General features: G+C 48.6%; 1 protein-coding gene across 4 annotated transcripts in view; it reads left to right on the top strand.

Annotated features, from left to right (window-relative positions):
* The first annotated feature begins 9,268 nt into the window (after window positions 1-9,268).
* Window positions 9,269-11,877, top strand: part of BCL2 (BCL2 apoptosis regulator) — a 96,881-nt gene continuing 94,272 nt past the window's right edge. For all 4 annotated transcript variants that reach the window (XM_072853162.1, XM_072853164.1, XM_072853163.1 and 1 more), the window contains exon 1: window positions 9,269-11,119. In XM_072853162.1, coding sequence (XP_072709263.1) covers window positions 10,523-11,119 — 597 coding nt within the window. In that variant the 5' untranslated portion in view covers window positions 9,269-10,522. The remainder of the gene's footprint in view (window positions 11,120-11,877) is intronic.

Below are 11,877 nucleotides of genomic sequence, written 5' to 3'. Positions count from 1 at the left end.
GCTATTTATTTTCCCTCTCTGAATTCGGTTGATCGCTTTTCAGATTTTGTTCACATAGACTAAACTTGCTTTAATACCTGGTTTACAAACATATTTTTGGGGGAGGGTCACATTGGCACTCTCATTTTAAGTGGTTAGACTTTCATTAGATTGCAAACGTTGCGGCATTGTTGAATTCTTCACAAAGCCTATGTTTTAGGTCCTGCCTCCTGATTTTGTTTAGATATGTGAAGTTGTGCATGCCTATAATATTAATTTTGAGAATAGAGTGTATTCCTGCATTTTTAAACAGCTGGGCTTCAATGCAAAGAAATCTAGTGTGCATATGTGTTTCCTGTGCTGCTTAATGTGAGTGTCATAATGGAACATTTATCATACATCCATTGTCAACGTTGCTATGTTTCTTAAAGCAACATAACAATGCTATTTGGACCCTATTATCTATGTTAATGCTTATTTTGGTGCAAATCAAATACTCCTTTGACCACCTGTAAAAGACACCAAAATGGGTGAATCAGTTGTGCTGTAGTTTGAAAGAAATGCTTATGTAAATGACTTGACATCAACACAGGCTTGAAGGTCAGGACTTAAAACCAGTAAGACTTTGGATACTTGAATTTTTGGATCTTCAACTTGGAATGTTAAAGAGTTTGCATTTAAGAAACATAATGCAGAAGGTCAGAGCACACACAAGACACTATGGCAGCTGGGCATCTTTAAAATATTTCAGGTTGGACATCTCAGATCACTAATCACTCTTTCTGGACTGAAGAGTCCTCCAAATAATGACTGATATAATTCAGCACAAGTGTCTGTGAAGGAGAAATAAGAATACTGGGTGAAAGTTACGGTCCTGATTTATAGAAACTTCTGTTCACACCTAATTTTGCGTAGTGTAAGTGGTTGTATTGACAGTAAAACTGTAGGTTGAACCCCATAGCAATTCTGGAAATTGGAATGAGGCAAGTTTTTGAAGGAACAAGTAAAGAATAATCTTTTTAAATGTTCTAGTTTCTGCTGTTGCAAGTTAATGCAGTTAACTTTAACTGGTAAACTTTTCAATTGTTTTATTGTCAACTACAGCAACCTTTGGTGTAAATTTTGTTCTTATGCACATTCTCTATCTACTAATGTACTCATTTTAAGGTCCAACATTAAGTGAAGGATATGCCTTGTAATCTTGTGGAAAAATGTTTAGCAGCCAAAAAACTGTTTTGCCAGTTTAAATGTTACAAAACCTCTGCATTGAAATGTTTTAGCAGTGTGTTAGATCTGTGAAGAACTTCAAATAGGCTTTATTACTCTTTGTCAAATTGTCAATAATTTAATTACTTGTGCCATATCAGTGTCTTGTCTCTTGTTTTCTTGATCAATCTTTAAGATTCGATTTAGGCTTTGATAGTCTCTTCCATTCCATGTAGTTTCTAATGACTGTCTGCTTTAAATACAGATTTATTGTAACTTCACATATAGTTTACTTCACCAGGGTGTTCATGTGCAATTTAAATAGATTTAATATTTTACTAAGAAAAAAGATATAGGTAAATAAACTTTATTTGCTGTGAAAAACTCTAGGCACTTTTAAATGGTAAAAATATATAGCATTATTTGTAAAAGGAAACTTTGTGCTTATTGCTTCATCATTTTTGTGCCAGAACTGTAAACTAGTTTTCATATTTTATATTTCTCAAAATAAATGGAGAATCAACAAAGCCTGTAACTTCTAAGTTTTTTGAGGGGATGAAGAGTAATGGATAAATTCATTTGCAGGGCTCGGTGGTGGTTTGGTTTGTTTTTTTAGGGGAAGGGGTGTTTTGTGTTTGTTTTTTTGTTGTGGTTTTTTTTTTTTTAAGTCTGGATTTAGTTCAACAGGATCCTCTTAATTTTGTAGGACAGCAGAGGTGGCAATACAATACATCCCTCCATTTTGGCAGCTTAGGGCAGAGGTGTACAGCAGATGAAGGGTGTAAAGAATTCAAACAAATATTGTCAGCAGACCCAGTGTCATCAAACCATAATGAAAGTGGGATTAAATTGACAAAATCTGCCTTTATTGCAGGAGGTGCTGCCAGTGTAACTAGTGCTTGTGCTCTCTGGAAGTGCTTGTGAATCCTGACGAGCCAAGTGATGCTCACTCGCCCTAGTGGAAAACAATATAAACAAGTTACGGTAGCTGTCTTTCTGTACCACCACGGAGCATGCAGCTGTATAGAAAATTACTGTATTATGTTTCAGCTCTGTGGTAGGAGGGCTTGAGTGGATAGCTAGCTCCGAGATAACAATAGGGGAGAAATAGCCCTAAGATACTTACTCTCACGGTAAACCCAAAATCACAGAAGTTCAATCTTATTAGATTATCAGCGAGCCAAAATTAAAGATGGATTGAGGAAAGTATATGTTACCTAAAATGTCTTTTAAAGCTGGGGGGCTGATGTTGATCTTAGAATGTTGGAGAATTAAAAGTTTTGAAATGGAAGAAGGCCACATTGCAACTGGAGCTGCTGATTTTTCCTTTTCAGTAAAAGTAGCAGGCCAAAGTAGATTTCTCTTCATTCCTTTTCATAATCGGATTTCAGCTACAAGGCTAAATTATCTGGTAGCTCCATTTTTTTTTTTTCCCCCCCGTTGCATAGCCAGTACCAGGCAATAAGTGCATGTTTGATCGTCTGTCAGAGCTGGTAGTAAAACCTCATGAAGTCATTTCCTTTCCTCTGTCACTGGGGGGAGACTCTCAGGAGAGGCAGAGGCCTTTAAATGAGGTGTCTGTCTTGCCACACCTCCCACCCTCTTTCTCTTATTTCCTTTCTTTCAACCTAGATGCACTAAATTGGTGAAAAAGAAGACCGTGCTAATCTTCCGTTGTTGGTGGTCTGTGGTGGTGGGAAATAATACTGTTAAGCTTTTGGACAGAAACTCGCACTGAAGGAAGCGGAAAGTGCAAATACTTTTTTTTTTTTTTTTTTTTAAACCCCAAAGATGCATATCTAATTTGATGGAGGGGGGTGGGGGGAAGCATTTCATAAAGCTGATTGGGGAGGTTTGCTGTTTGGGGAAACCTCGATGAAGGAATATAATACCAAACCTTCTCTGTGGTAGAATACCACCGAGCCAGTCTGAAATTTTATTTTTCTAAGTTGAAAACAAGCTTGTTTTCAGCTTGGAGGGGAATCCCCATCTTAATTTTAAACCTTTCGAGTTCTAAGTATGAAGTTGGTTCTGTAGTAGCGCTGCTAGAGCAATGTAAATAAACACAAGGGGCAAAAGCAAAACATACATGACTAACACTAAATCATACTACCAAAAATACTGAGAATCAACTTCCTTGGCCAAAATAAGCTTTAAATCTGTGAAGATACCAGCTCTAAATAACGTATATAAAAGTAAGTTGAAAAACAAATTTTAAATGTTCTAGGTAACTTGTAACTGAAGGGAATATCCTTTTCAAAGCTAACAGGTGCTTCAAAGAAATTGCTTAAAATGAGGTGTGTCAGTTTTTATTTCAAAGCATTTACTCAGAAAATGCTGTCCCCCTCTTTACTTTGAGAAATTTTAACAGGGGTAATAAAAGTTAATGGATCAGAGATGGATGTTCCTGTTTGTCCAGCAGACCCTTCCCATTTCCTATTCCTTTATGCTGAAACTGTCTCCTTCCCTCTTCTGCTCTTCCAGCTGGGAAGTTGGTCTCTGATTCCTTTTTCCACAGCAGAAAGAAGACAGGGCATAGGCAGCATTGCCCAAATCACAAGAATAGGTTGGTAGCTTGTGAAAGGTGGTGAGACAGCTCACATACTGTAAACACAAGACCCTGTTGCCACATAGCAAAGTAGAGATGTCAAAGAGAAGGATTTCCAAATCTGGAAGCAGTCGTTTTGCCTCCTTCCAATGCAAACCATGGGGCCTCTGTCTTGACAAGAAGTGAAGATGGTTGAGGGATGTATACGGTAAAAGAGGTCTGAAAGTCAGGAGCTATTTGCTATGTTGGACCCTAAGGATATTATCTGAGTATCTCATCCAGCTGCCTTTCCTGATGAGCACAGTTAAGCCCCATGAAATAAACGATAATTGCAGGTTGAGCGTGCTTTAAGCGTTTTACAGTAGCATTCTCTGCTCTGCAAGCGCTTCCAGCTAAAAAGTATCCACTCCACACCTCTAGCATTTGCAACACCAGCAGCATGAAAGGCAATCTCCCATTTCAGGAATGCACTCTGAAGAAGTGAAGACATTTGTTCAGGCTAACCTGCCACTGTCCTGGTTAAAAATGAGGAAAAGACACATCCAGGCTTCATGGGTGCTGCTTTTCCCTAGGTCTGTGGGTATGGAGGTCTCATGGACAGAAACAAACGTGAAAGATCATGTGGTTGGTGGTTAGTTTTAGTCAGGGCAAGTTAGAAAGCTCTTGCAGGCACAAAGGCATGCAGAGCAAATACATGCTGGCGTGGAAAGGAGCAGCACTGAATGCCTTTCACAGAGGAACCCAGATGAAGCACGGCTGTGGGTGGCACAAACAAATGCCTCACTGGGCATAGCACCAACAATCATTTACAGTGCCATTGGCATTTACAGGCATTTACAGTGCCATTGGCTGCTCATTTTCACATGTGCAAATTCCCCACCCGTGGGCACGATCTTAGCAGACTCTTTCAATAAACCCAGTATTTAAGCTGTGCTACACCATCGTAAGGCAAAGGACTTCTTTGGTTGTCACAACTGTATTTACCTATACCACTTTAAAACTTATGGGTTACTTAGATTTAGTTTTTTGTTGGGGTTTTTTTTGTTTTGATTTGTTCTAGAATAGAAAATCTCTGCAGATTTACAGAAAAAAAATGTGGCAATGTCCTTGCTCACTTAGAGTGCTGTCACACGGTGCAAACATACACCCCAGTTGTTTCATGCCTGCTCAGGCAGGGCTTTAAACAATCGCTCGCTTCTCTCCAACATGCCTGCTCATGAGCCAAGGAAATAAAAGGGTGGGCAGGTCAACAGGAACCAGGGTTGTTGAAATGCTGTTGATGTTAATACAAAGGTACAGGGAAAAGGTGTCCACTTTCAGATTGTCAGGAAGTTCAGTGTTACCAGGCATGAAGAACTTCTCTAGAGCACTTGTTAATAATGCATCTACTGTACGTTGGGCATCTGGGAAGCTATCAAAGAAACAGCAGGCTTTGCAGGATCCTGCCTGTTTGGTCAGTTGCCCAAGCATGGGTAAGAAAGCCATCTCTCATCACGAAAAAAACCTGTGCTTTACACTGCCAGACCTGACTGATGCCTGTTGTCGATGCTCCGACCTCTGTAATTGTCAAGGGAGCTTTTTTCACGTGAGCTTCTGTTTGTATTCCTAATTGAGTTCCAATTCTTTATACGGCTAATTCTTCTTCTTAGTCTGATTAACTTCGGTGGGCCAGCTCACATAAAGGTAAATGTGTGTGTGAAAGGATTTGCAGGATCAGATTTTGAGTAGTCAGCATGTTATTCTGCTACCTAAAAGCACCGTCGTGATTTCTTAGCTGACTTCATGCGCGCATTCCATGTTCCTTGATAAATCCTGAGCCTCTCTTGCTGGTTTGTTCTATCTACCCCCAAAAGTGTATTGCCTTTGTTTTGGATGTCTCTTTAACTGTCGTTTTATCCCGCTGAGGTCAAACAAACAAGCAAGGTGAGAAGCAGTACTGTGATGCCAACTTGTGACACTTTAATAGATGCTCATCACCCACTCAGGTAGCATTATAATTGGTTTTAAGATGCCGCTCCCTTCAATTACAGCCATAAATGCAGGTCAGATGCAATGCATTGGGCGCATTAAGTTAAGAACAAGAAAGGCTGTTTAAATGCACATAATTTTGTTTTGCTTTTTTACAGACTCCCAATTTGTCATTCTTCAAGGTACAGTTTTTGTTTCCCATGACTCATCCCTAATACCCTTGCTTAAAGCAAAGAGCTCCTAGGATTTTCTCCTGTGTTTTTCATTTTCTTGGTACAGTCTCAGCTGTGTTTTTTATTACCAAGCTTTCTTGTCAACCATGACCACTATTTTCCCATTAAACTTTTAAAAAGGCTGGGATCTATAATTCCTATAGCGACGTGCTGAATTGCAGAGCTGGGGGGGAAAAAGCACCATTACTAAATCCATTCCAAATAGAGTATCTCACAACGTTTTGCCATACCTGTTTCTATCAGAAATCAGTTATGAATTCTGAAACTATTTTATTTTACTGATTATATGCCCTCAGTACACTCTGCTCTTTTAGTTGATCTTAATTCCATTTCCCCATACAAAATACATTTAAATACCCTAAGGAAATTCAGTGGTATTTTCAATTTCTCCTTACAAAAGTCCATCAATTTTATATGCATCTTTGTTTTCTGCATCAGTCCCACCCTGATTTATGCTCTGGCCTTTAAAACGATCCTGCTATGACATTGTTGTGCAGCTTACCCAGACAGTTTTTTTCTGTTACCCAACATCTGTGTCTGATGTATTTTCAGTTGCGGGACAGACTGAATCAGCAGCCCGGTTAGTTATGGCTATTCTGATTTTCTGTATCACTTGTTCCATTTAAACCATAGCACGATACATGGAAAAGTCAGATTACTTTCTGTATTCAGAGGAGACCTTTTTTTCTCTTTCTCTTTTGGTGCAAGAATATGAAGGCGGTGATTTTACTCAGTTGACAGATCTCTTGTCTGCGTTTCTGCCGTCAGAAGCAATCCCTCAGCTCATCACAAACGCCTTAATTTCCGAAGGCTTTTAGACAGACAGAGATGAGGCGTGCTTGCGCTCCAGCATTTAACCATGCCGTGAGTTTCACGCATGCCCCGGTGGGGTACAGCCCTTAGCCCGTGTCTGCGTAGAGCATCGTCCATCTTCTTTTTCACCTCATTTCACCCGCTGTCCCGCAACCTCTGTCCCTCTTAATCCCCGAGAGCACAACCAGCCGCAACCAGCCCCGTTTTACACATCAGCAGGCGGCAGTGAATACGAGACGGAGCGGGGGGGGGGGCACCGCGTTACTCTCCTAATTCCCCGGCCTGTTAGGAGGTGGGCGAGCCCTTTGCTCCTGCAGGGGCGGGGCGGGGGGTCCCGGCTGCCGCGGCAGAGCCGCCGCGCCCGGGGCGAGCAGTGGCCGCTGGGTGGCAACAGCCGCCCGCCGGGGAGGTGCTGCCGGCGGGGGGCGGCGCTGGCGGACCCCGCTCCGCTCCGCACCGCTCCGCTCCGCACCGCCTGCCGCCCCCGGAGCCTCGGCCAGCGGGAGCATCGCTCCTTTCGGGGTCTGCGTGTGCTCGGCTCCCCGGCGGGGAGGGGAGAAGACAGCTGGCAGGGGAGGTGGAAAATGCTGTCCCTAGGAATGGTGCCGAGGGCCTCACCGTGCCCCCCCGTCTAAATAAGAGACGCCAGAACGATTACACATCCTGAACGCCTCTTCAGGTGGCTGGAAAGGTGCTGGTTTGCACACGTGAGAGACAGATTCCTCCGTGCGGCCTTGAAACAAACCCCTCCATCACCCAGGGCACAAGCGACCTGCGTTAGCGCACGGGGAATCCGTCCCGTTTGGATGCCAGGACGTCCCCTTCTTCTGGAAGGAGCAAAAGCTGATCACCCTCCCCACTCCGCTGCGATTTTCCTCGAGCAGGGGAGCTGTCAGCGTGTGAACCACGCGTGATGGGTCAGTGTGTGAAGGAAACGTGACCCTGAAAATGGAGACTTGGAGGGCAGCGTGCATTCCCTATGTCCCTTGTCAAGACTAACACATGTCCACGGCTGAATTCATGCCTCGTCTTCCTTTTAGCTTCAGGGCAGTTTATATATGGGATTATCATCCCAGTCACCCTCGACAGAGACCCAGATCGACAAAAATTGAGAGAATTTATCAAACTCCTCATCCCCCCCCCCTCATATTAAGCAGAGAAAGGTGCTGAGTATCTCCTGCTCGCGTTTCACTTGGCTTTACCCCGGGATGGCTCCCCAGCTCAGCCGGGGCTACCCCAGCATCGCTCATCCCTGCCCTGATGTCGCTTGTCAGGGTAGCAGGGAGGGCTATTTCCCATCACTATTTCCCAGCGTTGTGGGTTTAACCTACTTTGAAGGTTAACTGTGCTTTTTTGGCCAAACTCCAGATTAATCTCATCTCTCCGCTTCAGTTACCCCCTCTCCAATCGAAAACATTTTCATGCCGGGCGGAGGGACAAGTCAGTGTCCTGTTTCTGCAAAAAGCCCTAAAATCCAGCTCCCCGCCTGTCCCACGGGCACGTCTGAAAGCCTGAAAACCGGCCGGGCAGCGTGCGTGGAGCAGGTGTGCGGGACTCCGCGCCGCCGGGGCTGCCGCCGGGGGGGGGGGCACCCGCGGAGGCGGCCCCAGCCCCGGAGGGGCTCCGCGGCCGCGCAGGGGCTGCTGCCAGGGCAGACCGCCCCGACCCACCCCGCCTGGAGCCCCCGCCCGCCTACATCGGGCCACTTTTCGTTTTAAAAGGGTGATGCGGGCTTTCTTCTCCTCTCCACCCCCCCTTTTTTTTTTAAATTTTTTTCTTCTTTTAGTAAATCCGCGCAGCTGCAGCAGCCTCACCCCTCCCGCACCCGTGGGGCGGCAGAGGCGCGGAGCGGGGCGCGGGGGCGCTCCCCCGCGGAGGGCCGCCAGCCCGCAGCCACCCGCCGCGCTGCCTGCCTGCCTCCGCCGCCCGCTTCCTCCGCGCAGGCGGAGGCGACGGAGGGCGGGCGGCGGAGCGGCCCACCAGCACCACCCGCGGCCCGAGTGCCGCCCCTCCGCGCCGCTCCGCTCCGCGCCGCTCCGCCCCGCCCCGCCACCGCCGCCGCCACCGCCACCGCCCCGCCGCCGGCCCCAGGCCCGCGCCGCGATGGAGGGCGGGCCCGGGCTGCGCGGGGCTGCTCGCCTCCCCCCGCCGCCTTTTTTTTCAGCACCCCCCCTCCCCATTTCCCCCTTTTCTTGAATGAAGCGTGAGGCGGAGCTCTAGGAAACCACCGCGCCCGGCTGCGCCTCGCGGGGCCGGGGCCGGAGCCGGAGCCGGAGCCTCCCCCTCGGGCTCCGCTCCTCCCCGCCTCTGCCCGCCCCCGCCGCGCCGCTCCGCTCCCCGCCGCCGCCGCCGCCGGGAGAGCTCCCCGCCCGCGCCCGCCGCCGCCGCCGCCGCCGCTCGGAGCCGCCGCCCGGAGCCGCCGCCGCCGCCGCCGGCAGCAGCAGCGCGGAGCGCCCGGAGGAGCCGCCCGGAGCCGGCGGGGTGCGCGGGGCTGCGCGGGCGGGCGGGCGGGCGGGCAGCGGCGCCGCGGCCACGGTCCCCATCGGCACCAGTCACACCGCACACACGCCCCGTCCGCGCCCCTCCTCGGCAGCGCCAGGGGCTCTTCCTCCTCTGATACAAAGCTGCTCGGGAAATGGCATTTCTCCCCGGAGCCACAGTCAAAAGCAATCTTCCTTCTTTATTTTTATTTTTGGGGGTTGTTGTTGTTTTTACGCTCTTCCTTGCGAAAAAGAATTAATTGCCTACATACGTTTTTGGTTGGTTTTTTGGGTTTTTTTTGTGTGTGCGTGCGTGTGTGTGGAAGCACCGGGCTCCTGCGATCGGTGTCTGAATGAAACTACGTAAATGCATATGTCTGTACGTTGCACTGGAGGGAAAACCGGAGCACTTCTGCGAGAGCTTGGATTCAAATGTGGTTCATCTGGTCTCCAGGATTTTCCGTCTCTTTGGGGTTGTTCGCCTTCCCGGGCTGCGAGGCGGGATTTTCTGAGCTTTGACACATCTCTGGAGATGTCTGTTAAACAGGAGTCTGGGAAAAAACATTTGCAATCGTAGAGATATTTTTTTTTTGTCCCTTTCCCATCCCCTTGGTGACTTGAAGCATCAAAGCAGCCAGAACTTAATGTTTCTGAAGACTTGCGATGTTTGGGTTTTGTTGTTGCTATTTTTTTTTTTAGAGGAAACTTGACAGAGGAACATATTTATAGTCCAAGTAAGTACTTTACAGAGGAAATTTAGTTTGTGTAACTTAACAAAAAAAAAAAAGCAGTGTTGAGGTTTCTAGCTTAACGTGTGTTGGATTAACGTTCATCCAAGGCTGTTTAGCAAATCGTATTGAATTGCAGTTTTTACCGTGTGTGTTCGTCCGCTCCTTCGTGTCCGTGGTAGTTCAGCACCTAGGGGAAAATGCACCTGATTCTGAATACGTATAATATTTTTTAAGATGTATTTCAACACCGAGGAGGAAATGGCCCCAAAGTAAATTTATAATAAGTAATAAATGTGCACCTGGAAGTAAAGTATTTACAACATTTTAATCCCTATTTATACCGTGCATCTCAAACCGAGGAGGAAACACTGAGAAGACAAAAGTACCTCCGAGACCCTGAGAACTCCCCCACACCACCATGAATGAAACCGTGCCTGATACAGTAACTGGATTATAATTTTTGGTGTTATTAATTTTATTATTATTGGCTGCTTTACTTTTTTGGGTTCATCCTGCTCCTCTTCTTCCTCTCTCCCTTCCTCTTGCTGCTTCCTCTTGGGAATTATGGCTCATCCGGGGAGAAGAGGCTACGATAACCGGGAGATAGTGCTGAAGTACATCCACTATAAACTCTCGCAGAGGGGATACGAGTGGGCTGCCGGCGAGGACAGGGCACCCCTGCCTCCAAGTCTCTCTCCTCCTGCTGCTGCTGCTGCTGCTGCTGCTGCGGTTGCTGCTGCTGGGACTTCCTCTGATCACACTGGGCTGGTGTCTCCGCACCCCGAGCCCCCCGGCTCGGCTGCTGCTAGCCACGCACCCCCGGCCGAGGGGCTGCGCCCCGTGCCCCAGGTCGTCCACCTCACCCTGCGCCAGGCGGGGGACGAGTTCTCCCGCCACTACCAGAGGGACTTTGCCCAAATGTCCGGCCAGCTGCACCTGACGCCCTTCACGGCCAGGGGCCGCTTCATGGCGGTGGTGGAGGAGCTCTTCCGAGACGGGGTTAACTGGGGCAGGATCGTGGCCTTCTTCGAGTTCGGTGGCGTGATGTGCGTGGAGAGCGTCAACCGGGAGATGTCTCCCCTCGTGGACAGCATCGCCGCCTGGATGACCGAGTACCTGAACAGGCACCTGCACAACTGGATCCAGGACAACGGAGGCTGGGTATGTCCCCCGATCGCTCGTTCCCTCTCCCGCCTCTGGCCCACGGCCACCGGGGCTCTGGGGTGGGCAGCGCCTGGGGGGTTGCACTGTCGTTGGGGGGAGCAAAAGGTTTGCCCGTGGGGTGTCTGCACTGGTGTGTGCCGAAGCAGCGTAGGCCTTTTGCCAGCTGTCGAGTTTCACCTCATCGTGGGGTTACAGTGGAGCGGTTTGGGATGGGGGGGAAGCAGCTACAGCTCGGGGGCGAAAAGGATGAACGAGGCACCCTCTTCATGAGAGGTCTCCGCTCTCCTACCCCCGTCCACCCTCGCCTGCTGGCAGCACCAGCCCCGGCCAAGGCAGGGTGCCGCAGCGGGGTGGCGAGGGGCGGCAGAGGTGCCCGTCCAGCTGCTGGGGGCAGGCACCTCGCGGCAGGTCCCAGGCGCGGGAGCAGCAGGGACCACGTGTGCGTGCGTGCGGGCAGGCATCCCTGCCCGTTAGGGGTGACGCGCCAGGCAGGTGCACGATGAACACGGGATCCCGGTGCTGCGGGCGGGCAGGTGGCCGTCGGTGCCGGCGTCTACAGCTGCGGTGGCAATGGGGTTTTACGGTATAGGACATGTCTAGTGTGAAAAATCTGTCTTTGTCTCGAGATGAAACAAAGGTGCCAGGAGCTGTGTCCGTGGGGTTGTTCTGGAAAATGAGTATTTGTGGTGACCCGGTGGGTGACTGTTTCTGGGGTAGAGATCACCTCAGGCTGGGGCTCGCTTCAGCATCATCCG

Source organism: Ciconia boyciana, chromosome 2 (genome assembly GCF_034638445.1).
Source record: "Ciconia boyciana chromosome 2, ASM3463844v1, whole genome shotgun sequence".
Classification (NCBI taxonomy): domain Eukaryota; kingdom Metazoa; phylum Chordata; class Aves; order Ciconiiformes; family Ciconiidae; genus Ciconia; species Ciconia boyciana.
Note: the sequence above shows the minus strand (reverse complement) of the source record. Positions and strands in the feature narration are given on the sequence as shown.